The 23510-nt window shown below is 38.2% G+C and overlaps 2 protein-coding genes and 1 long non-coding RNA gene across 3 annotated transcripts in view; 2 read left to right on the top strand and 1 right to left on the bottom strand.

Moving 5' to 3' along the window:
* The first annotated feature begins 35 nt into the window (after positions 1-35).
* Positions 36-8903, top strand: LOC124276951. The gene is made up of 3 exons (XR_006898700.1): positions 36-115; positions 8484-8612; positions 8865-8903. It is a non-coding gene; the product is annotated as an uncharacterized LOC124276951 (long non-coding RNA).
* LOC124276933 (G-protein coupled receptor 143-like) lies at positions 4374-21617 on the bottom strand. The gene is made up of 9 exons (XM_046712595.1): positions 21319-21617; positions 15177-15543; positions 13124-13230; positions 12402-12490; positions 11978-12070; positions 10316-10428; positions 9086-9194; positions 8492-8585; positions 4374-5529 (listed from the first exon to the last, which is right to left on the bottom strand). The coding sequence occupies exons 5-9, from the start codon at positions 12049-12051 to the stop codon at positions 5299-5301; spliced, it is 621 nt and encodes a 206-aa protein (XP_046568551.1). The 5' UTR covers positions 12052-12070; positions 12402-12490; positions 13124-13230; positions 15177-15543; positions 21319-21617; the 3' UTR covers positions 4374-5298.
* A 283-nt stretch (positions 21618-21900) lies between these two features.
* LOC124276921 (pre-mRNA-processing-splicing factor 8-like) overlaps positions 21901-23510 on the top strand; it is a 54508-nt gene continuing 52898 nt past the window's right edge. The window contains 2 exon segments of the mRNA XM_046712588.1: positions 21901-22013; positions 23078-23283. Of these exon segments, the coding sequence (XP_046568544.1) occupies positions 23091-23283 (193 nt within the window). The 5' untranslated portion in view covers positions 21901-22013; positions 23078-23090.

The following is a 23510-nucleotide window of genomic DNA, read 5'->3' as shown; positions in this document are numbered from 1 at the left end:
CTTTTGTATTTGCCGTATTGAACTAAGCTCCATACAGCATCGTGCCCCTAGACTCTGTCCCAGAGCGCTTGTGCTCCTATCCGGTCTGTGAAGCCTCTTGCAAGCGAAGGGCAAGGTACTACAGTAGTCTACTGAACTACAGTTTACTGCCCTGAAGTGAAGTTCGAAGCCGATATTTTGCAATTGTGTAGAGTCAGAAGGTTATTCCACATAGAAAGTAATAGCAGCAGGAAATCATATTTCTAGAAATGAAAAGATAAAGTTTGCTAAGGCCAGACCAATTTCATGTCTTGTTTTACGGATTTTTGTCCACAGAAAACATAAAGGCAAGAGGGGGAAAAAATCACCAATGTAATATTACTTTTAAATACTAAAAGTATTTTACTTTTGGCAATTTATGAAGTCTTTATGGGGCAAAAAAATAATTTAGGAAAGAAATGCATTTAAGTTTACATAAAAAAACATTAGAATTACTGTGCATTGATTTTTTTCTTATTCTTGAAAAAATACAACTGGTGGTTCTGTAAAACAAAAAACAAAGTTGGTCTGGCCTAAGGATAAAATGCTCAGATGACATTAAAACAAATGAAACAGATGTAGTATAATTTGGCACTAATTGGGATAAAAATAAAGACAAACTCAGATGTCACATTAATAGTTTTATAAACTCACAGTATCAAATACAAGACGATCTTGACTAGATATATAACAAAAAATATTATTCAACATAATTTTTTGGGTCTTTATATATTTATAAAATGTATTCCCATGAACAGTAAGCAGAAAAATATGTTCGTACTGACGAAACTGGGATAAATATATTCCTTTGGCAAAGCACTTCAAAACATAACAAAAAGTATCTAATGTCAATCTTAATGCCACACTCATAAATAAGCATATTAATAGCTATATCAGTTAGCATATAAATCATGATATATGCATAAACCAAAATAAATATGTCTTTTGAAGAGGATACATCACTGGTTTAATGTGATATAGATCTTACATCTGGATCTTGTTACTTGGTAACCTTAATTGTCTTCTGGATGATTAGTGACGTATAATTACAGGAGCAATTAGGGACTGTTCATAATTTATGGCTGGGGTGTGTGTGTGATGATGATTTTTATGGAGAAGCAAGTACAATGTGAATGACATCCCCCTAAAATATGTGAACAAAATAGGTGACCCACCCACCCACCCGTCATGTCATATACAAAATCAATGACCCCCATCCCATAATTTCTCAGCATAATTTTAAACATATTTTTATGTACAAAATTGCTGACCCCCTAGCTCCCCAGAACAAAATGGGTGACACCCCACCCACCCGCCTCTAAAATCATGATCACCCCCTAGCCATAAATTATGAACGGTCCCTTACTGTGTGATTACTTCATATGACTGCACTGGGAACAACTCCATCTGGAGTAACAGGATTTCACAAATGCAAATGGCTGAATCAGACTGTTACCTAATCCAAATGGATTGCACTGTTCAGTTTGAGTTTACCCTTTGAGATCAGGTTTGAGTACAACCCTTTGAAATGGACAGTTCTGCTTAACTTGAGATCAATAACTGAGACTAGATTTGTTTACTCCCCCTTTAGATGGATGGTTATAGTTAATATTGCTGAAGGAGTCGTCGGCACGGGTACTACAGATATGTACCCCAGGTACGTTTCTGTGTACCTTGGCCATAATGAGAATACAGAAACGTACTCTAGGACGATTCCATTCCCATTCGCTTTTCTTGACGGAACTGTCATACTGTTGTATTAGATACATTTGATTGTGTTATGTAAGTAATGAGAATACACAGTAACGGATATTTCGCGATGCACATGAATACCACTCGGAATCAGTTGAACGGGAACAACTACATACGGTTTCACTTTTGGATTGCGGAATATGGACTCGTCTGCCTTTTAGGGTGCCAGGTACATTTCTGTATTTTGACTTTGTTTAGGGTACATATCTGTATGCAGAAAGGTACCTGGGGTACGTATCTATAGTACCTGTGCCGACAACGGCCCCTTCAGCGTTAATATTACTATACTATATATATTAAGTAATGAATTAGGATGAGGAACATTCCAGCACCAAACCATCTTTCTAATCAGTGAGACCTGTATTAGGTTATTTGTTAACTTTAATGAAATATTTAAGTGGAAAAGGTAAGTTGAACTATTCATCAAAAGTTAGATATTTGTTTGTTGCTTTTCATACACATGTACCTGTGTTATTTGTTTATCTAGATTTTGTTTTAAAATTTGTTTGTGTTTTGTTTATTGTCACATCCAACTGTAAATAATCCAGTCTGGACCAGACAATCAAGTGATTGACAGCATGAACATCTATGTACACAATTGGTAACATGTGGAAACTAAGTCAGCAGGCATGACCATATTATCCCATTAGTTGCCTATTACGACAATCATGTGTGTACAGGTTAGAGCTGGGTTGAGTCCAAATTTTCTACCCAGGTACCCCAGCCCTATTACCCTAAACAATCCGGATATCCGTTGTGTTAATTCCTGACATCAGATTTGCAAGAAATGGCAATATATTCTTTAGATCGGAGGCTAAAATTTCGACCTTTTCAATATTTTAACCATTAATTGTATTCAAAAGAAGTGACTGTAAATTATGTCTAAATCTTCAAAGACAATACAACCTGTAAATCACGAAAGAATAACATAATACATTGTTTAATCTATTAGTCACATGATCATAATGGGTCCGGGTCCAACTCATTGCCTAGCCGTCCCAGGTATCCGGGTTACCCGCCCCAGGCCTAGTACATGTGTACTTGTCTTCTTTTGCAAGGCAGACAGACATGGTACAAGCAAATTTCAGCGTTAAGATGTGTCTCATTCATCCAGTACTGCATCTCTATGAGAGCCAAAGATGTACATTACATGTTTCTCTGACAACCAGCACAAATCTATTAGACAGCCAAATAATAAAATCGAGATAAATGCCAAGATGGTCATATTGAAAATGAGTATCACGTTTACATTATTTGTAAAAAATATGGTGTCTTCGACATAAATATACAAGATGAGTTATTCAACAATGGTGATATGTCACTTGTTACATTAACTTTACAGTGTATATACACAATGTGTTAAACCTCTGATATTGTAGAGTACCTTAGGGCGGTGGGGTAATCTAGTGGTTAAAGCGTTCGCTCTTCACGCCGAAGACCCGGGTTTGATTCCCCACATGGCCATGATGGGTACAATATGTGAAGCCCATTTCTGGTGTTCCCCGCTGTGATATTGCTGGAATATTGCTAAAAATGACGTAACTGTAGAGCATCTTAATTATATGGGTATTTATATAGCGGTATAGTCCATCCCACAAGCATGCTCAAAGCGCTTCTTTGTTTTTCCCTTGATCATTGGATGTCAGTCTCAGCGGCACATCATATTGCCAATCTCAACTCCCTGGGGATCATACAACTCTTGCAGCCACTAGGTGCACCGAGTTAATGTGACTTTCCCATCCTTTTGAGGTACCCATTCACAGCTGGGTGGACTGGGACACATAGTCACAGTACTTTGTCCAAGTTTACTGCACGTTGCTGTACCCACAACTAAGTGTTTGCACGTGTTCATGTGGCCACCATGTGGTCATTTACCAATGGATTCGTAGGTTCTTTTAAGTGCACAGGGTTGTGTACTGTACACTAGGGGTTGTGACAACACTGAAAGAGTCTGCACACAAAGTTGACTCCAAGGTTTTTACATCTGGTCACAGGTGGGCTCAATCCCGGCACCTCATGCTCGCTGGATCACTAGCCTGGCGCCTTGGACTACACCGGCCTCTTGTTAATGGTTACTTCAATGCACCTTAGGCCATGCAGAACTACTGAAATAAATCAATCTATCTATAGATCTACTATAGTAATTCTAACTAATTACACACAAAACACAAAATGTGTTACTTGAAAATAAACAGGGTCATCGTGTCAATATTATCAAACAATTTCATGGACCACCGTGGCTTCCACAAAAAATCTGGTTAGGTGCCTGACTCTGAGGGTGTGGGTTTGAATCCCGGATGGGACTCAACCCAAAACGTACGAGAATCTGTGCTTTACAAATATAACATATGTTTACATTTGACCACTTTCTAAATGGCACTGTCTATTCCTGACTATAAGATGGGTTCTATAAAATGACATGACTACACAGTCCCGGTACTTTCTTACTTGATCCTTGAAGATCTGGGTTAGAATCGATCTTCAGTAACCCATCTTGTCGTAAGAGGCGACTAACGGGATCGCATGGTCAGGCTCCCTTACTTGGTTGACACATGTCATATAGTATCCAAATTGTATAGATCGATGTTCATGCTGTTGATCACTGGATTGTCTGGTCCAGACTCGATTATTTACAGACCACCGCCATATAGCTGGAATATTGCTGAGTGCAGCGTAAAACTAAACTCACTCACCTAACAGAGATTGTGGAGTAGCCAAGGGGTTAAAGTGCTCACTTGTCACATTGAAGGCCTGGTCCAATTCCCCACATTGGTATATAATGTGAGGCCATTTCTTGTGTTACTGTGATATTGGTAGAATATTGCGAAAAACTCATTCTCTCACTACCTTGGCCTGGGTTGCCATATTATGGGGTGGAAATTATTTTGTAAGTAACTGCAATTACTTGCTGAGCAGAGTTCTTCATAGTTTCACCAAATAACAATGTTTAAGTCACCATAATGCTAGGGTGAGTGAGTGGAAGAGTAAGGTATGCCACTTTTAGCAATATTCCAGCAATGGAGACACCAGGAATGGGCTTCACAAAATTGAACCTGGGCCTTCATTTGCATTTACCACTAGGCTGCTATATCCATATCATAGTGGCGGTGGGTGGTGGGGTAGCCTTGTGTCGAAGACCCGGGTTCGATTCCCCACATGGGCACAATGTGTTAAGCCCATTTCTGGTGTCCCCCGCCGTGATATTGCTGGAATATTGCTAAAAGCGGCGTAAAACCAAACTCAGTCAGTCAGTCTTAGTGACGGACACCAGACAATAGGCTATATTGTACCCATGTGGGGAGACAGACCAAAGATTTTAGTGCGATAAAATATCACTACGTTCTAGCTACCAAAGGTTTACAAATATGGAAGTGCTATGAAAATGGCTTGCAGACTGGTTAAATAAACATGATATCTTAGGCCTTCAATCTAGATGAGCTGAGACACTGGGAACCTAGAATCAGAGACCATATAATTGAGGGAGGGAAGCTCTCTATTATATATGGTCTCTGCTGGAATTCACTGCAGTTAGTTGTCTGTGTAGAAGACACTTCCGCTCCGACCTCGGAATGTAAGAATGGGAGTGGCCTCCCCTTTCTGTCCGTCCGATGTTGAGAGGAACAGAGCACTTCTCTCCCCTGCAGCTGTGTTGTTTTTGTGACACAGGAAGTCTGTGATAGCCTCACACGATGCCTTCCACCCGGGCCATCCATAGTACGCCAGACAGTTCAGTAGAGCTTGGCATGGATTACAGATAGCCTGCAACATGGAGGGGTTATAAGGATTATTCACAGACTGTGTTTAATTGAAATTTTCATGTTGTCATTAAATGTCTTTTGGAAGTTGTTGTGTGATGAACAAGGGAGATAATGTCTTTAAGTGGCATTTAGAAGCAGGGATGATGAAGAGGAACGCTTTTTATGGATAGACAATTTGCTTGATAACAGTGTTAGGATCTACACCGAAATGTTGCATCTATTGCAATAACAAGTTGTCTATCCATAAAAAATGTCCTTTTCTTCAAGGGAGATAATTCCAGGAAACACAACTTCTTTATTCCAGTGAGTATGACCATGCTAATTTTCATGATATTTTCAAAAGGCATTTTGAAGTAAGTATGATGAATAAGGTAGATAGCTCCGTGGATATACAACTTCTTTATCTAAATGAGTATGACCATGCTTAATGAACCACTAAACTTTGTTTTTTGTTACTCTTTTAACCATTACATATGAAAGATTTGTGGTTAGTCTTATCGGAACACCAAATTTATTCTTTAAAACTTGTGGTTAATTAATACCGAGCTGATTAAAAGTGGCCAAAAAGTCGCCTGCTTCCCTCTCACGCCAACTTGAAACCACAGACAGGTTAATAACTCTGTCGCCAGAGCACTGCAGTGACGCTCATATGAGGAACGCGATTTTCAGTTAGTTGTATAGAAAAGTGTAGCACGATTTCGACATGAACGACGACATGCGAATCGTTGCTTTGTCGTCAATTGCTCTGGGTCGAGGCGATGGTGTCACCATGCACAGATTTCCACAGGACCCGCGAGTTAGGTGCTTCTAAATGGGTTATGTTTGTGAGTCGGTTTAGCGTTGTGGAAGCCTGAAAGCGATATCTTACTTGTGTTCAGATCGCTTCACGGAAGTTAAAGAATCAAAACTACTTACTAGTTATAGTAAAATATGTATATGATTGATGACCATAAAAGATTTTCCATAACACAACTTGTAACATAACGATTTCTTCCTCGAAAGTGAGGTTGTGGTCAAGTAACAATAATATTGTAAAGTAGTATATTATATTGACACCACCTGGCTGCTGCCAGGAGAGAAATTGTTATGTTTTCACGGCTATGTCATGCAAAATCCTATTAGCCATCAATAAAATACATATTTTACTACCAGTAGAAAGTAGTTTTGATTTTTGTAACTCCGGTGAAAACAAACCTAAATAGCATTTATCCACAGACTGGCGGATGTTTCCCGACAGATAGCCATCATTTTGAAAATCCGTAAAGTCTGTTAGAATTAATGAGATTATAGTTTGTTTTCATCAAGTTAGAAAATCAAAACTACTTTCTACTCGAAGTAAATATGTATTGGAATCATAACCAAAGGGTTTTGCATGACACAACTTATAACATAGCGATTTCTTCCACGAAGCCCGAGGTGGGGTCGAGGGGAAGTCACAATACTGCATAGCGATAAATTTCTTGTTACATTCACATGGTTAATGTCCACTCACCAGTATGTAGATACTAGTCGATGTTAATGTCTTTATATTTGGTCTTATAATCCTAATTAGTTTATTATCATACTTTTATGCATTTTTGAAACTAAATAAAAAGCTGACGATCTGCTGATACTTATAGTGAATTTATAACAGAACTGTAATATCTAGACATTTTATAGTTTGTCAATGTGAATCATAATTCGCTCACACACCCTAGTGTATGTTGTCTGTCTCATTACACTTCACGGCCGAAAACAATGATTCTGTTGAATGCTTTCGACAAAATGATTAAAAACAAAATGCAAATATTAAAATTAAAACAGATTAAAGGAGTTATAGGAACAATATCAGGCCATTACCTTGTTTGAGGAATGTATCCATCAATATCCACAAAACTGTTCCAAATGATGTGTCTTTTAACAGTTTAATATACGAAAAAAGTGATAAATCTTTTCAGGTATTGGTGTATAGTCTCATTGGTCACCCAAGATAGCACACCTGGCAACTAATTGCATAATGTCCGCCTTTCATTAAAACAGTAATTTAGTTAGCCAATAATGGGCAATCAATCAATGTATTGCCGGTTAATCCTTTGAAAGAAGGACGTTGTTTTTACACAGACACCGTATTAATGCAGAGTGTATTCAGTATAGATTAGTAAAATCTACATACATAAACACTACCTTTTGACAATTCCGCTGTGTAAGATAAAAGTAATTAATCAATCAGCGTGTTATCGGTTAATCCTTTGATCGATGTTCATAAATGTTGAATATTTACTCCAGACACAAGAAATGCCAAATGGGAACCTTTGTCGGGTAATCTAAGTGTGTTACCACTAATTATACCTGTTATAAATTCATTAACTGACCATCAAGTGAATGATGACAAATAACATGTGTAGGTTTATACCACCTAACACGGTTACAACAAGGGAGTATTAATTGCTGTATTGCATGTGAAAACTTATGGGCCGACACTGTTTTGAGAATACAAACAGATTTTTACATGACATGATTAAATATCGAGGTAAAAACACAGAAATGGGATCAATTTGGATCAGTCATTATACAAATAGGGCCTAACGACACCAATCAATTGTGACAGAAGCGCCTATGAAAACAAGTTGTAACTCCCCTCGAAACTAGGCAAAGCAGAAGAGAAAATTAAATGACAGTAGATTGTGAGAACATATAGCTTTCATTTTCCACAACAATTGTCACGATTTCAGGTTTATACAAGCCTGTAAACACGATAATTTACCCCTAAAATGTAGATGATTTAAGTCAATTAAAGGTCGAAATTTTTACTTGCCTAAAATTTATGTATTTTTACCCCTAGGGTTTATATTTGTATCTACATCAAAATCATCTAAATTAGTATAATGTATTAATTTCATTTGATTACCAGATACGTTTTTACACTAGATAATCCAAAAGGCGTATTAAAACCCAAATAATTCATACCTCTTCCAGCGACTTACCATGACTATCCAAAGAATCTGAAGAACATCAAAGAAAGAGGCGTCTTCTCCAGGAATACTTTCCAGTACAGCAGCTATGATATTGGGTGTCCAGCTGTAAAAAATGTCACCTTTGTTTACTGTAAGTAAGAGGATCATTCAGTAAATCCTGTATCAAGCCTAATTTGATTTTTCAATATGGCTGCCACAGCGGCCATTTTGAACATCTGAGAACCTCTTGAACAACTTTGGGTACCTAACCTGAGGTAAACATGCACATGGTACAGTGATATTTATGATGAATAGGCCATGACATACCAGCAGCTTGGGAAGAATATGTGTGCACAGCTGATTGCTACAGCTGGCTTAGAGTATGTTTCTTTCTTTGTTTAAGGCACCACTCAGCAGTATTCTGTATGGCGGTGGAATATAATATATATTCCAGTAAACGTACGTCATCATGAGTATTGATCTACGCAATTGGGATACATTGATGTCAACAAAGTCAGTGAGTCTGACCACGGGATCCTGTTAATTGCCTCTTACGACAAGCATTGTTTGCTGAAGACCAAGTCTAACCCGGGATCTTCACGAGTCCTTAAGACAGCAACTCACCAAAATATGAACACCATGAAGATGAGAGCAAGCTTGAGCTGTACTGCCTCAACCAGGTCTCGCTCCGAGTGGGTGTACTTCCCCGAGTTGAAGATCAGCTGTTTCCGAACTGACAGACAAACATCATCAATGCTATAATGAGCTGACGATCATCAGCTGTTTCTGAGCTGTTTCCGAACTGACAGACATACATGCATCAATATTATATCCAATTAATTTATGAACATCTGTTTTGAAACTGACAAACATTCATCAATGTTATAATGAGCTGACGATGATCAGCTGTCTCTGTACAGACAGATATACATCTGTCAACATGTACACATCTAAACAGGGGACTAGCAGAATTATACGATGACGAGGATGAAGACAGTCCAAATGTTTTTAGATGGTTACACAAATATATATCCACATTAAACAAATACACAATGAACAGAATATTATGGTGGTGAATAAAGTTCCAGCAAACCTAAGGGCGTTTTTGACAAGGGCACATCCTATTCGTGGTCATCCCTACACAGGCAGTTAGAATGCCAGACTGACTGTATAGATCTAAACATATATGTAGTTAATGACAACTATGGACAGATAAAGAGGCATGGACACAGTGTGGACAGATAAAGAGGCATGGACAAAGTGTTTGCAATACTTAAATTTGCCATTTGGCCATCAGGGTCTGCTGCCGCCTGCAGGCTTTAAAATCTACGGGCCCTGAATAAAATCTGCAGATTCATTTTGTAAGTCAAACCAATAAAAACAAAATAGACTACACTGTACACAATTTCATACCGTTTCTACAAAATCAATTAAACCTATGGCACAGAGAGAGTGGCACATGGTTTTATGCCGCTTTGTTAAAGACGGAACACCAGAAAGTTGACATTCCTATGTGCTTGAACCTGAAATATCAGGAAGTAAAACTGTATGAGAAAAGTTATCGTAACATGATGGATCATGGATGATTCCCGAGGGTGAATAAAGAAAGTAATTATGGGAAAGATTCCAGTTGATAAAAAAAAATATATGACAGATAAAATAATGACAGATAATCTACTAAAGGCCACAAAGGCCTGCAAATATTTGAAACTGCCAGCCCGATACAATAACAACCGGTGCTGGGCCTCTGGGCCGGTGATTATTTCGAACACTGCATGGACTCGTGGCAAGGGGAGGATGGTGTATCGATGGCTAGGATGATATTAGAAAGGTCAGACCCTCCCAGATACCTACTGGTTCTCGTGGCATAGAGGAAGATGATGGGGTTGAGGAAGAGCACAACCAACACTGGAACAAAGAAGCAGAGGAAGAGGATTGTCCATTCCAGGTTCCTCGTCCCGTAGCATCTGAAGACAATACCATATTGTCAGCATCATACAGTTGGTCACATTCATACACATCGATAATAATATTCACATACCTGAACACTTAAAACAGTAATATATCATCAGTAGGTTTTATATACTGTATACTATATTTATATTGAACATGCTGAAGATGACATTTTAGTTGAAATGGGTATAACTACAGTTATATTGAAGTAAAATAAGTACATGTAGTCCCTTTGAGTTTGTCATGATAATAGTGAAGTCATGATGTCTAGTGAAGAGAGGAATGTTCTCGCCTGTGTAGTGAAGAGAGGAAAGCTCTCACCGGTCTAGTGAAGAGAGGAAAGCTCTCACCTGTCCATTGAAGAGAGGAAAGCTCTCACCTGTCCATTGAAGAGAGGAATGTTCTCACTTGTCTAGTGAAGAGAAGAAAGCTCTCACCTGTCTAGTGGAGGGAGGGAAGCTCTCACCTGGCTAGTGAAGGAGGTATGCTCTCACCTGTCTAGTGAAGGAGGTAAGCTCTCACCTGTCTAGTGAAGGGAGGTATGCTCTCACCTGTCTAGTGAAGGGAGGGAAGCTCTCACCTGTTTAGTGGAGGGAGGGAAGCTCTCGCCTGTCTAGTGGAGGGAGGGAAGCTCTCACCTGTCTAGTGAAAGAGGTAAGCTCTCACCTGTCTAGTGAAGGAGGGAAGCTCTCACCTGTCTAGTGAAGCTCTCACCTGTCTAGTGAAGGAGGTATGCTCTCACCTGTCTAGTGAAGGGAGGTATGCTCTCACCTGTCTAGTGAAGGGAGGGAAGCTCTCACCTGTTTAGTGGAGGGAGGGAAGCTCTCACCTGTCTAGTGGAGGGAGGGAAGCTCTCACCTGTCTAGTGAAGGAGGGAAGCTCTCACCTGTCTAGTGAAGGGAGGGAAGCTCTCACCTGTCTAGTGAAGGGAGAGTGAAGCTCTCACCTGTCTAGTGAAGGAGGAAGCTCTCACCTGTCTAGTGAAGAGAGGGAAGCTCTCACCTGTCTCTCACCTGTCTAGTGAAGGAGGAAAGCTCTCACCTGTCTAGTGAAGGAGGAAAGCTCTGTCTAGTGAAGGAGGTAAGCTCTCTGTCTAGTGAGGGGAGGGAAGCTCTCACCTGTCTAGTGAAGGGAGGGAAGCTCTCACCTGTCTAGTGAAGGGAGGTAGCTCTCACCTGTCTAGTGAAGGGAGGGAAGCTCTCACCTGTCTAGTGGAGGGAGGGAAGCTCTCACCTGTCTAGTGAAGGAGGGAAGCTCTCACCTGTCTAGTGAAGGAGGTAAGCTCTCACCTGTCTAGTGAAAGGAGGTCTAGTGAAGGAGGGAAGCTCTCACCTGTCTAGTGAAGGAGGTAAGCTCTCACCTGTCTAGTGAAGGAGGTAAGCTCTCACCTGTCTAGTGAAGGAGGTAAGCTCTCACCTGTCTAGTGAAGGGAGGGAAGCTCTCACCTGTCTAGTGAAGGGAGGGAAGCTCTCACCTGTCTAGTGAAGGGAGGGAAGCTCTCACCTGTCTGGTGGAGGGGGAGGGAAGCTCTCACCTGTCTAGTGAAGGGAGGGAAGCTCTCACCTGTCTAGTGAAGGGTAGAAGGCCACCACTGCTCCTATGATACACAGAACCCCAGGAAGCACCCAGCCCAGCATGTTCCTTGACCAGGCAGACCTGGTGACAGTGTCCATAGCACTATTCAACACCTGTCTGCCCACATCAGTCAACAGGTATAACAGTATTTTGACACCACTGACATAATTTGGTGCAGGAGTACCAGTTATCAGAAGCAGACATAGATTTGAGACTATTTTATATTTTACTTAATTTTGAACAGCACCTGATTGACCATGAATATTCAACAGCCAAAATACATAACAGTTTACACACACTCCAATCTAAATGTTATGCCTAACACAACTGTCATACTTGATCTAAAACCATGATTCAAAACAGAAATCTATCTGTGACTTTTCCTTTAAATGATGACAAAAGAGAAACTCACTTTGGCCAGTTTTTAAGTGATGTGAAGAGCTCCAGTGCAAAGTTGAGATTCCAGAAGTATGTGCACAAATAGAAGTACTGGATCAAGACCTGTGAAGCAGGACAAAGAGTTAGCAGTCAACCAAGTCAGCGAGTCTGACCACCCAATCCCGTTAGTCGCCTCTTACGACAGGCATGGGTTACTGAAGATCAATATTCTAACCCGGACCTCCACTGGTGCATGAGACACAATGTACGGAATAGTATGTATTCAGAGTGTATAAACTTGGACACAAAAGTGTACCAAATGTACATTTTTTGCAGAATGAGGAGTGATTGATAAGTTGTGAACCTCTCATATAAAGACTGAACTAAAGGCATAAACATTACTAGTTTTATCTAATTATCTCTATATATATTTATAAGCAGATTCCTTTCCCACAATTATACACTTTTGAGAACTGAATCACAATGGAGTCTCTGTAAAGAAATGAAGACAATAGGGTGAAGACCATACTCATTGATTGTAGCCATGGCTGCGACTGACATACATCGGTGCAATATCCTGAAGGAAGATGTAAGCTACAGTAAGACCAGACACCCATGTTTGGTGTGTTCAGACCGGGAGGTTGGGAGTCTGGGCTGATTCCATACATATGGTAAGCCCAGACGTGACACACGTTTCCCCTGTTTAGTCTGGGACAATTCTATGCAATGTATTCCATTCCAACATTGTTCACTCACATTTATTGCAATACAGAATCCGTAGGAGTTTGTCTCCAAAGTTCCTTTAGAGTAGGCAGCCGGTACTGGGTACCCACCCAGCCACACACACGATCGGATCAGGATCCCTGCAATATCACATTAATATAACAACATCGGGCAGTTTCAAAATCTGAAGTTGGAAAATAAATCTTTATTCCTTAAAGGCACAATGTCACACATTTTCGACAATATTTTGGCCTATATTATATATTTTGGGTCATATGCACTCACTTTAGCTTCCTATTGATTCAATAAAAGACTTATTTTTCCTTACGACTTGCCTGAAATTGATAACTGAAACTTTGAGGCAAACAGCTTCCAAACAGAGAAGACTTGCCATATATGGAATGTAAACAATTGCACCGTACATCGAAAACTGTTGTACACAGTGTTGTCGGTGTTTGCCGAACTGGTTTCAATAACAAGTTGTGTGTATGACATTCGTAAAGAGCACTTCAAGGGACATAACTCTATAGGGTTTCGCTTGAAAGAATCTTTGGCCGGTAGAGGGCGCGAGAGTCAATTTAATGCAACGTTGCATTAATTCATTTGAAATTTTTAATTTAGTACTGTAATCTAAATATGTAATTGTTGTAAATTATATGGTAGCTTCCCTGAGAGCTGATAGTATTATTGAGAGAAATGCATTATTTATTTTTAGAGAAGTGCGGTGTGATATAGTGCCTTTAAAAGTTATGGACATTCAACTTTCACTAGATTTACAATTGATGAATAAAAGTTCTGATGTCATAACTATTAAAATTATTTGATAGCAGTTCCAAAGTCTCAAGTTTGAAAATAAATCCTAATTCATTTTCACTAGATTTACAGTTCAAATCCATATACAATTTCTGAAGGCAAACAATATGAGTCACAAAGAAGTCAGCTTGACATGCTCAAAATATTCCTTCACGATATGTCCTTAACATGTTTTCACTGTGAACACTATTATAGCCTGACCTTTTTAATCACATATGGAACTGATTTTGTTCAGGTCCAGAAATCAGATATGCTTGTCTGAATGTGTCACCCACTCATACCAACAATTTATAAGTTAAATCAAGGCTGATGAGAATATTAATCTTACACAACCTCCTATGGTGAGTGAGTATTACTACTAGTAACTGCTGCATTAATGATTTTAAAGGTCTATGAGGTGTGTTACCTCCCATGCAGTGTGCAAAATAATTTCCAAATTTTGCTAGCCAGTTGGACTAGTTATGCCTGAAAGTTATTAGCCCACAAAATAATTCACTCGCCCAACATTTGAATGTAGAAACTAAGGAACAGATTACCAAAATAAATGAGAATAAGATATTGTCGGCATGACACGGGTTTCATCATTAAGCTGCTAATATGATGAACAATTTCATCAGACCATAATCCTACTTAAGGAGAAAGCAACAGCTGAATTTAATTTGTTTGAATCTTTATGCATCTTACGGGTCTGACACCATGGGGAGGGAGGGGCGGGGAGAAATGTTATACATATGTGCACGTTAAATCATTATTGAATGTACAAGTGATTGACCTTTAGTCTAAATAAACATTCATTCATTCATTCATTCATTCATTCATTCATTCATGCATGATTTAAAAGTGTGTTATAAATTAACAAAATGACACAGGCACGTGTTCCACAAAGTCGGAGAGAGTATTTATTTACAAAATGACCTGATGAAAATTCACTAGCCAGTCGGGCCAGTGATTGTGGAGATTTACTGTCCTGACTTGATTTTTACTAGCCACGGGGTAGCAGGCCAGTGGGTATTTTGCACACTGCTCCCATGGAGTATCCTTTAAACACGCTCGTCACACTGAGACCCGGGTTCAATTCCCTACATGGGTACAATGTGTGAAGCCCATTTCTGGTGTCCCCCGCCGTGATATTGCTTGAATATTGCTTAAAGCGGTGTAAAACCATACTCACTCACTCACTCACTCACTCACTCCTTTAAACAAAAAGGTACTGAATCACAATAAAAGTTCTGATCTCAGTTAGATTGAACAAGGCTTTACATGTGTGTCTTACCAGTTGCAGCCAAACAATCCGCAGCAAACAGTGACAAAACTGTTGACTTGAGAGATGGACCCGTCAAAAGTCTTGTGTGGGTCAAAGGTGTGGTAAGGTCAAGGTTACCTCGAGGCAACAGCAGATAAAAAAACTCCCAGTAAACTCAAAGTTGATGATATGATGCAAAACACATTGGTGATGTCATCAGTAAAAATCAGGTGATCACGTGACAATGTTGAGTTGAGTAAATGACCATCACTGTCGCCATGGCAACACGACAACAAATATAGCGGGTATGACATTTTCTTGTGCGTCTTTTGTTATCAATGTTGGCATAGGTCACAGTGGATGCCTTCTTCAGCCCATTTCCCAACTCGGTTCAATTCTGAAAATAGAAATCAGCATTCTGATACTCACAAGTCTCTTCAGTTAATATTCTTTGAACATTCCTGCTACACAATGGTACAAGAATCTGTACACACTCACAACAAACATGAAGTTGTTATCCATTAAGTTGTCAGTATTGACAGGGATGGAAATAACCCATTGCCAGACGTCCGAGTCCAGTGTTTTTTTCTGTCGGGCAAGCAAATTTGTATATCACACTGTACCGGTGTCCAGTTGACTTTCCAATGGTAATTATGATGTTTATTTAAAAAATCAGCAAGAAATCGGTTGGTATAGTGGAAAAATTATCAGGGCAAGTGACTTTACATGTGCCACTGTACGGGAGTACACTATCAATTTTAAAGTTATTTCCACCCCTGATTGAACACCTGGGTTAGAACTGGTCTTCAATAACCCATGATTATCGCAAGAGGCAACTAATCAGATCAGATGGTCAGGCTCTCTGATTTTGGTTGATGCATGTCATTCTATCCCAAATATGTTGATTTATGCTCATGATGTCAATCACTGGATTGTCCAGTATAGATTCAACTGCTTTCACATAGCTGGAATACTGCTGAGTGTGGTGGTCTTGAGCACAGAGCTCAGGTCAAATCAGGTAAAGTTAAGCAAATTAAGCAATGTTAAGCAACGTTGAGCAACGAGAGTCCTTGGATGGGTGACCGTGTTTTGCAGCTTGCATCCTGACTTGTGGTCTCACCTTAGGCAAGTGAGTTTGTTCAAAATTGTCTCTGCTCACCCAGCAGAAAATGGGTACCCGGTGGGATAAGTCATGTGACTATAACCTTCTTGCACATAACAGCTTTGGTTATCCAGGGTAATAATGTGCTGTGCTATTCATTGTTAGCACTGTGGGCATACCTGGTGTGGAGTGAGGCGCGCTATATAAATGGACACATTATTATTATTATGATAAGTGCTTTGTTAAAAAGCAAGCTTAGTAGGTGACACATGTTAATGTGTGGATACACAGACATTGGAAAATTTACAAATGAATTTCAAGGGTGCCTTCATTTCTAAGGGAAATCTCAATTATATGTTTTAATGAAAATACATGCAAAAGTCTGAGGCTATTATCCTAAGAAGGCTATACAGTTTTTGATACAGTTCTTGATTCCGTTTCTACAAGTAACTCTGAAAATAAACGTTTCAAGCAAAACAAGCTGTCAAGGAAGCAGATTTTGGACATATCTGGTCAAGCATAAAGTTTGAAGTAACATTTATGCTATATTTTTCTCAGATTTAAGGGTAGGTACATTGGATCTCCATAAATGCATTGAACATGTCATTCAGAATACAGGGCTCCAAGCTATATGTCTGTCCCTCAAAAAATAACTTCCTAAAATAAACCAACGAAAGATATTGTGACAAAACATCGATGCAGTTGCACCATAGTTAACTTGGTAAAATGACACAAAGAACACACCTCCATGTTTGAGGAATCCCATTGCTCATCAGATGTCGTTGACTGTGCACAAACACATTATCATGCACCAGTAACTTCCACTTTTAATATATATTTAGCTACAACACCTGTTTCATGGACATACCCACCTATCAAAACAAGTAAAACTATCACTGCTTGAAAGAGGTATGTGATATTACAGTCTATTGGATTGTAGCATTGGACACCACCATCGATTCTCACAACTACATTGCATAGTATTTAGATAATTTTTAGCTAGTTTAGGCCAGACCAATTTTATTTCTTGTTTTATGGATCCGCCGGTTGTATTTTTTCAAGAATAAGACAAAATATAATATTTAATTTTCCCCGCTCAAACTATAAATCATAATGTTTTTATTGGCCAAAAATGTAAACTAACAAGAAACTCTTTTTGGACTGTTTTTTTTGCCCCATATACACTTCATAAATTGCCAAAAGTAAATACGTATAGCATTTAAAAGGAATATTACTATGACTGGTGATGTTGTTTTTTGTTTTGTGTTTTTGCATTATCTCCGGCCTTTAGGTTTTCTGAGGAAAAAAATCCGTAAAACATGAAATAAAATTGGTCTGGCTGTAGAGACGAATTTCATCTGAACTACTATTATTTATGTTAGATGTTAAATTTGTTATTAGAGTTCCTGAATTGTTGTGGAAGATGTGGTGGCTGAGTGGGTTAGATCACTGACTTTGTGTGCTGGCAATTAGGTGCCTCATTCTGACAGTGTCAGTTCAAATGCTTGTACTAGCCCAGATGGGGATTAACTGAGATACCATGCCGCTGAAGTAATATCCCACTCAAATCTGACTCCTCGAAGCCGACCAGTCCTTGTTGTACCCATTAATGAAAGTGAAATCTCCAGATATTACATATTTTGCATTTGACCACTTTCTGAAATGGCATTTGACCACTTTCTAACTGGCATTGTGTATCCATTTTAGTGTAGTAGTAGTAGTATTAGTAATAGTAGTACAGTACAACCAGAAATTATTGACAATTTAAAGATTGTAATTTTTAATATTTTTTTCACTCATTACTCACGTATTAATGTGAATATTAGCAGAACATAACTCCAGATTCAAAGACAGGTGAACAGTTAGTATTTTGTCAAGTCACCATGGGCAGCAATGCAGGCTTCAATGCAGCGGGGCATACTACTGATCAAAGAAGTTAGAAAGTCGTGGTCCATGCTGTCCCAATATCGGACCACCTCTTCTTTCATTTCAGCAATATTTGTCAGATTTTTCTTATTGACACTTTCCTTCATAAGTCCCCAAACATTTTCTATTGGATTTAGGTCAGGGCTACAGCTTGGCCAATCTAATAATGTCATATTTTGGGTCCGAAACCAGGCCTGTGAATGCTTTGAACGATGTTTTGGGTCGTTGTCCTGCTGGCAAATCCAAACATTTCCATAGAACACATGAGCAGATGGAAGTAAATGTCCCTCGAGCATATATCTGTGTACTGCTCACTGTTTATATTCCCTTCAAATACACAGAGGGGCGTTGCCCCTAACACAGATATGCCACCCCACACGTTAAATTTCGGACTGTACTTTGGGCGCTGATACAAAGGTTTCTCAGTTTGTTTGGTCCAGAATTTCAGTGTATTAGGAAACAGCCACACAGAACTTTCAACTGAGAAAATCACATTGTCCCAGTTAAAATTTCTATGCTGTAAGCACCAGTTCATCCTTCGCTCCTTTTGTTCAGGTTTCATGATCGGTGATGGAATTCCTCGGCTTTTCTGCCAACCCATTGCATGCAGCGCAGTTCTAATTGTCTCCTTACCGACAGCCACAGTTCCTCTATCAATCATATCCAGCCTTAAGTTTTCTAAACTCTTTCGTTTGTTTTTAGAAACAAGAATACCAAGCCTCCTGCTGTCACCGACAGTCAAGTTTCTGGACCTACCTGCGCCTCCCTGGTGCTCAATGCCATATTCATTTGCAATATTTTTCAAACATGATAAACAGTGGACAAATGGATGCCTGTTCTGCTTGAAATCACTTTAGCTGATCTGATGTCCTTGTTATAATACTCTGAAATCAACTTCCTCTTCTCTAAATCATCCATACTGAGGATCACTGAAATTGTCGTCTGCTAGCAAGTAAACAAAGGGGGATAACTCTTCACAAACTAATGAAAAGGATTAATGGAGTTGTCTCTCTTGAATGAAACCAAGCACTTGATAGCTGGTCAAGGTTGTTTATTCTAGAAATCCAATTAAACATATTCCTAAAATTCTCAATAATTTCTGGTCATACTATAGTACTACTACTAGTAGTAGTAGTAGTAACAGCAGCAGCAGTGGTAGTAGTAGTATATTATAAAAACAGGGTGGTGGGGTAGCCCAGTGGTTAAAGCGTTTGTTTGTCATGCCGAAGACACTGGTTTGGTTCCCTACATATATGGCCCATTCCTGGTGTTCAACGACGTCATATTACTTGAATATTGCTAAAAGCGGCATAAAACTTAACTCACTCACTCACTATAGTAAACACGTGTTTGAGAAAGTAACTCAAAGCAAGGAAATACATTTCAAATTGACATGTGTCATGTTATAAATATATATACATATATAAATGGTTTAAACACATTTATTTAAAAAAGTGTAACCGGATTGGAAAACAAGCAGTATGTTTCCTCATCTCAATACAGCTCTGGGATGCAAATAAGGTATTAATATAACAATCATGTGGAGAAAAACATGTAATTAACAAACAAACAACCAATAGCCTATAACATTAGAACTATAAGTGTCACAAAGTACTAGTTAGTGCAATTTCGTTTTAACTACTTACAACACAAATCTGCCTGATAGTACAATGAAAGAATGGATAGATTCAAATATTTCAAGATCATCTTTAGAAGATCCATTAGAGCTGTATAGTAATGAATATCTTTCAGCATAAAAATACATTTTAATTCCACAATTCTACTGTATCTGGGAGAACTGACTTGGCATAATTTGCACTTTTTAAATCTGTAGTTTGAAGTTTGAAACAGCCTCGGAAATTGTAGTTTGTAGTGTCAGATACCTTAGGAGGAACGATATTTTGGAGTTAAAATGTTATTAATTTTATTAAAAAATTGTTAGTTTTTGGATGTTTCTTCACGTGCATAGTGGTTGGAAATTTGTCTTATAATAAAAAATTTTATGACTCATAATGTGAACACCACCCCAAATAGTTCTAAGTGCATGAAGAATACGTTTTTCAAGTGTAAGTGCTTGCTGTTTGGTACAATTGTCCCAGATGTGACAACAATAATCGAAAATTTGGAAAATAAATTGTTTGCACATTGTTTGTAGGGTTTTACATGAGAGACGATATTTAAAACCTCTAAGACAGTAAAATGGGTGCATCGTTTTAGCGATACAATCAACATCATGAGTCCATGAACAATAATATATAAACATATGTATATCAACATATCAACTTTGATCTACGACTTATTGTGTTTGGAATGAGAAAAAACATATATACTGATAATATTTTTTATCTATTATTATTGTTAGGTAAATTTTTCATCTATAAATGTAAAGTATTAAAAATTACTCTTAGTTTTAAACACATTAAACAATATGTACATAATAGGTATCTTATCAAAAAGAATATATCATTTAGTGAAAGCGAAGAAGATAATTTTTTTGAAAGTGGATGTTATATCATGATCTTGCAAATTTCAAGTGATCTTTCTGATTGTTTTCTAATTGCCTTTGATGGTCAAGTAGTTAGTCTTGATAATGTTGAACCCCAAAGTGTCAAAATGTTTTGTAATTGTTTCAACATTATATGAGTGATTGGTGAGTGAATAAGTTGTAGTGTGTTGTTGTGTCTTTTTTTAAAAGAAACCAATCCAGGTGTATCCCATTGTTCAACACTCACCTCTATAACAACTTTGTAGAAGGCTTTACAGTCCCCTGGCTGTATCGCCTTATTTGTCAAAAGTACTCAGGAAATAAATATTTTCAAATATAAAAATTAAATAATTAAAATATATATATATATATGTATATGTGTGTACATATTGTTTGTCAATTAAATAAACATAAAGAGTAATAAATTCAGGTTGACAACTGCTGTTACATATATTTATGACAACAGACCACATGCCACACACGCACAGACATGACTTGTCTTCTTAACAATTCACTTATCTAGCCATTAAATTACACATATAATCTACTGACCTGTTTAAGTGTGTTCTACCATATAATCTTTCAATTTCATGGATTTGTTTTAGAGATTTTTTTATGCAAATCAATATATCTGTGTACATATGCAAAATAAAACCTACCTAGAAGCATGCTGTCATTATCAATGAGTATTGCCTTACCCTCAATATGAACAATAAGATCAACATCAACAATAAACAAGAGATTAGCCAAGGGACCTCTGAACCTTTATCTGTATTTCCAAGATTAACACCTTAAATCACGGTCATTTTGTATTTAGTTATATGATATGTGAAGGTTACTAATATGAAAATTCATGGATTTTTAATGATAATGTACTACTTCAAACATTTGCTTTTTCAGTAAATTGTCATGATTATTTTCACCGAAATGGACGTGTGTTGTTTAGTGAATTAAAATATTCGGTCGTATCCGGGTAAATGGAAAACATAGAGTTATTTGCTCTTGGTATTGCAAAAATCAACAGTTGATTTCATGTTGCAGAATAGGATAGAAATTCTTCAACTCAAGAGTAATGTTCTAGGCTTTTCTAAATGAGTAGTCTATACAACGTGAACACATATATTATTCAGGCAAGAAGTGGTTTGGAATATGAAAGGATAAAGAAAATGGCCACCCCTTTTCCGAATAATATCGCTACAAAATGCGATTTCTTCTTTTGTACAATCCATGCAAGTCACGTGGTTTACGTAAACTGCACGTCGCGTCCATCTTTGTGCGCGTATAAGAAACGTGCAGCGGACGAAACTTTAATAATCGAACGAAGTTTTGAAAGACAGTTCATAAGGAAACGTAGGTAAGCTCTAAGCAAGCATTTAGTTATTCTCATTTGGAGATCAACCTGTTTGCATTCATTTACATGTTCACATAACTATTTCATTGGTATACATGTATCTGTTCTGTGTGCAAAGATTCCCAACGTGTTTGTTGATCATTGTTGTTAATTTGGCTGCATGTCGATTTGTAATGTTTAATGTTGAAGAGGACGCCAACGGTTTGCGGCAGTTAACACCCACACGCCTTTTCCATCTATCATGCATATTTTGTATGTTCAGATTGCATTTTCCTCTTTGCAAGCAACTAAAATGAAGACCACTAATCCCCCAAACTCATCCATTGGCATTGTTTGTTTAATGTCAGTAAGATAACTTTATTGTTATTTCTTTGTCATTAATCATTGAAATATAATGAAAACCAAACAGGTTTACAGTGAAAAGGTATATACATGTTTATCTTCATCCAGAGACATATATAACAAAATTTGGGACTAATCGAGATTGTTCAGCATTATGATTATTGTAACATCGATTTGGTGTTATGTTTCACATACAGACATGTCAAAATAAGATTATATGAAACATCATAATTGCCACACTGATTATTTACTCATGCATGACAGAATGTTTTTTTCCAATGTAAATATGGATTGACGGCTAGAATGCCCTTTAGGTTAGGGATAGTTCATATGAATAAACTCGTATTCCTGGTATAGTGCAAGGTTAGGGTATGCAACCCTTTATGATCCTTAGGGTTAGGGTATGCCACCCTTTACGATCCCTAGGGTTAGGGAACCCCAGCAGCGCTAATTAATCTGAGAAAGTGTGCAGTACTCCTGGACTGACAATCAAACAAGAACACACATAAATATGACCAGTGGCAAATATTCCCATCTGCTTTTCAATCTTTTTCCTTCTAATTCAATGAATAAAGCTTCTTCAGCTGTCAGCAGTTACAATCAGATACATGTTGTTGTGATTTAAAAGGTTTGATTGACGGAAAATGTGTGTAGATTTGACAATATACATACCTCAAAATTCAAAATTCCCTTTTAACTGAACATGTGAACTTTTGTTTCAGAAGCTAAACTACCAGGATGGCCTTCCCCTATACTGTTATAGGGCCTGGAGGCCAGCCCTTCTTGATCAGTCAGCCAGTGTTGCAGCAGATAGTAGTTCCTATGGCTCCCCCACAGCAGCAGCCACCCATGCCACACCCTCCCCAACCTCCCCCGCCTCAACAACCTAAAGTGCCAGACTACATGACGGAGGAGAAATTGCAAGAGAAGGGTAAGATATTGTTTGATGGTTGGTACTTTAAATAACAGTGATGTGGTTCCAGTCACATAACTCGCCAAGGTGTTACTTTAAGTTAGGCTATCTGTGACCTTTCTTCAGTCGTACATATATGATACACAGGTATAAAGAAATGATGCATTAAAATATTTACCAAACACTGGTAACTTTACCGTAGTTAAACAGCATGATGTATTTTCAGGGCTTCTGGAAGAGAAATA

Source organism: Haliotis rubra, unplaced genomic scaffold (assembly GCF_003918875.1).
Source record: "Haliotis rubra isolate DU_JTF1 unplaced genomic scaffold, ASM391887v1 Scf1054, whole genome shotgun sequence".
Lineage (NCBI taxonomy): Eukaryota > Metazoa > Mollusca > Gastropoda > Lepetellida > Haliotidae > Haliotis > Haliotis rubra.
The sequence above is the reverse complement of the archived record's forward strand: the minus strand, read 5'-3'. Positions and strand labels throughout refer to the sequence as shown.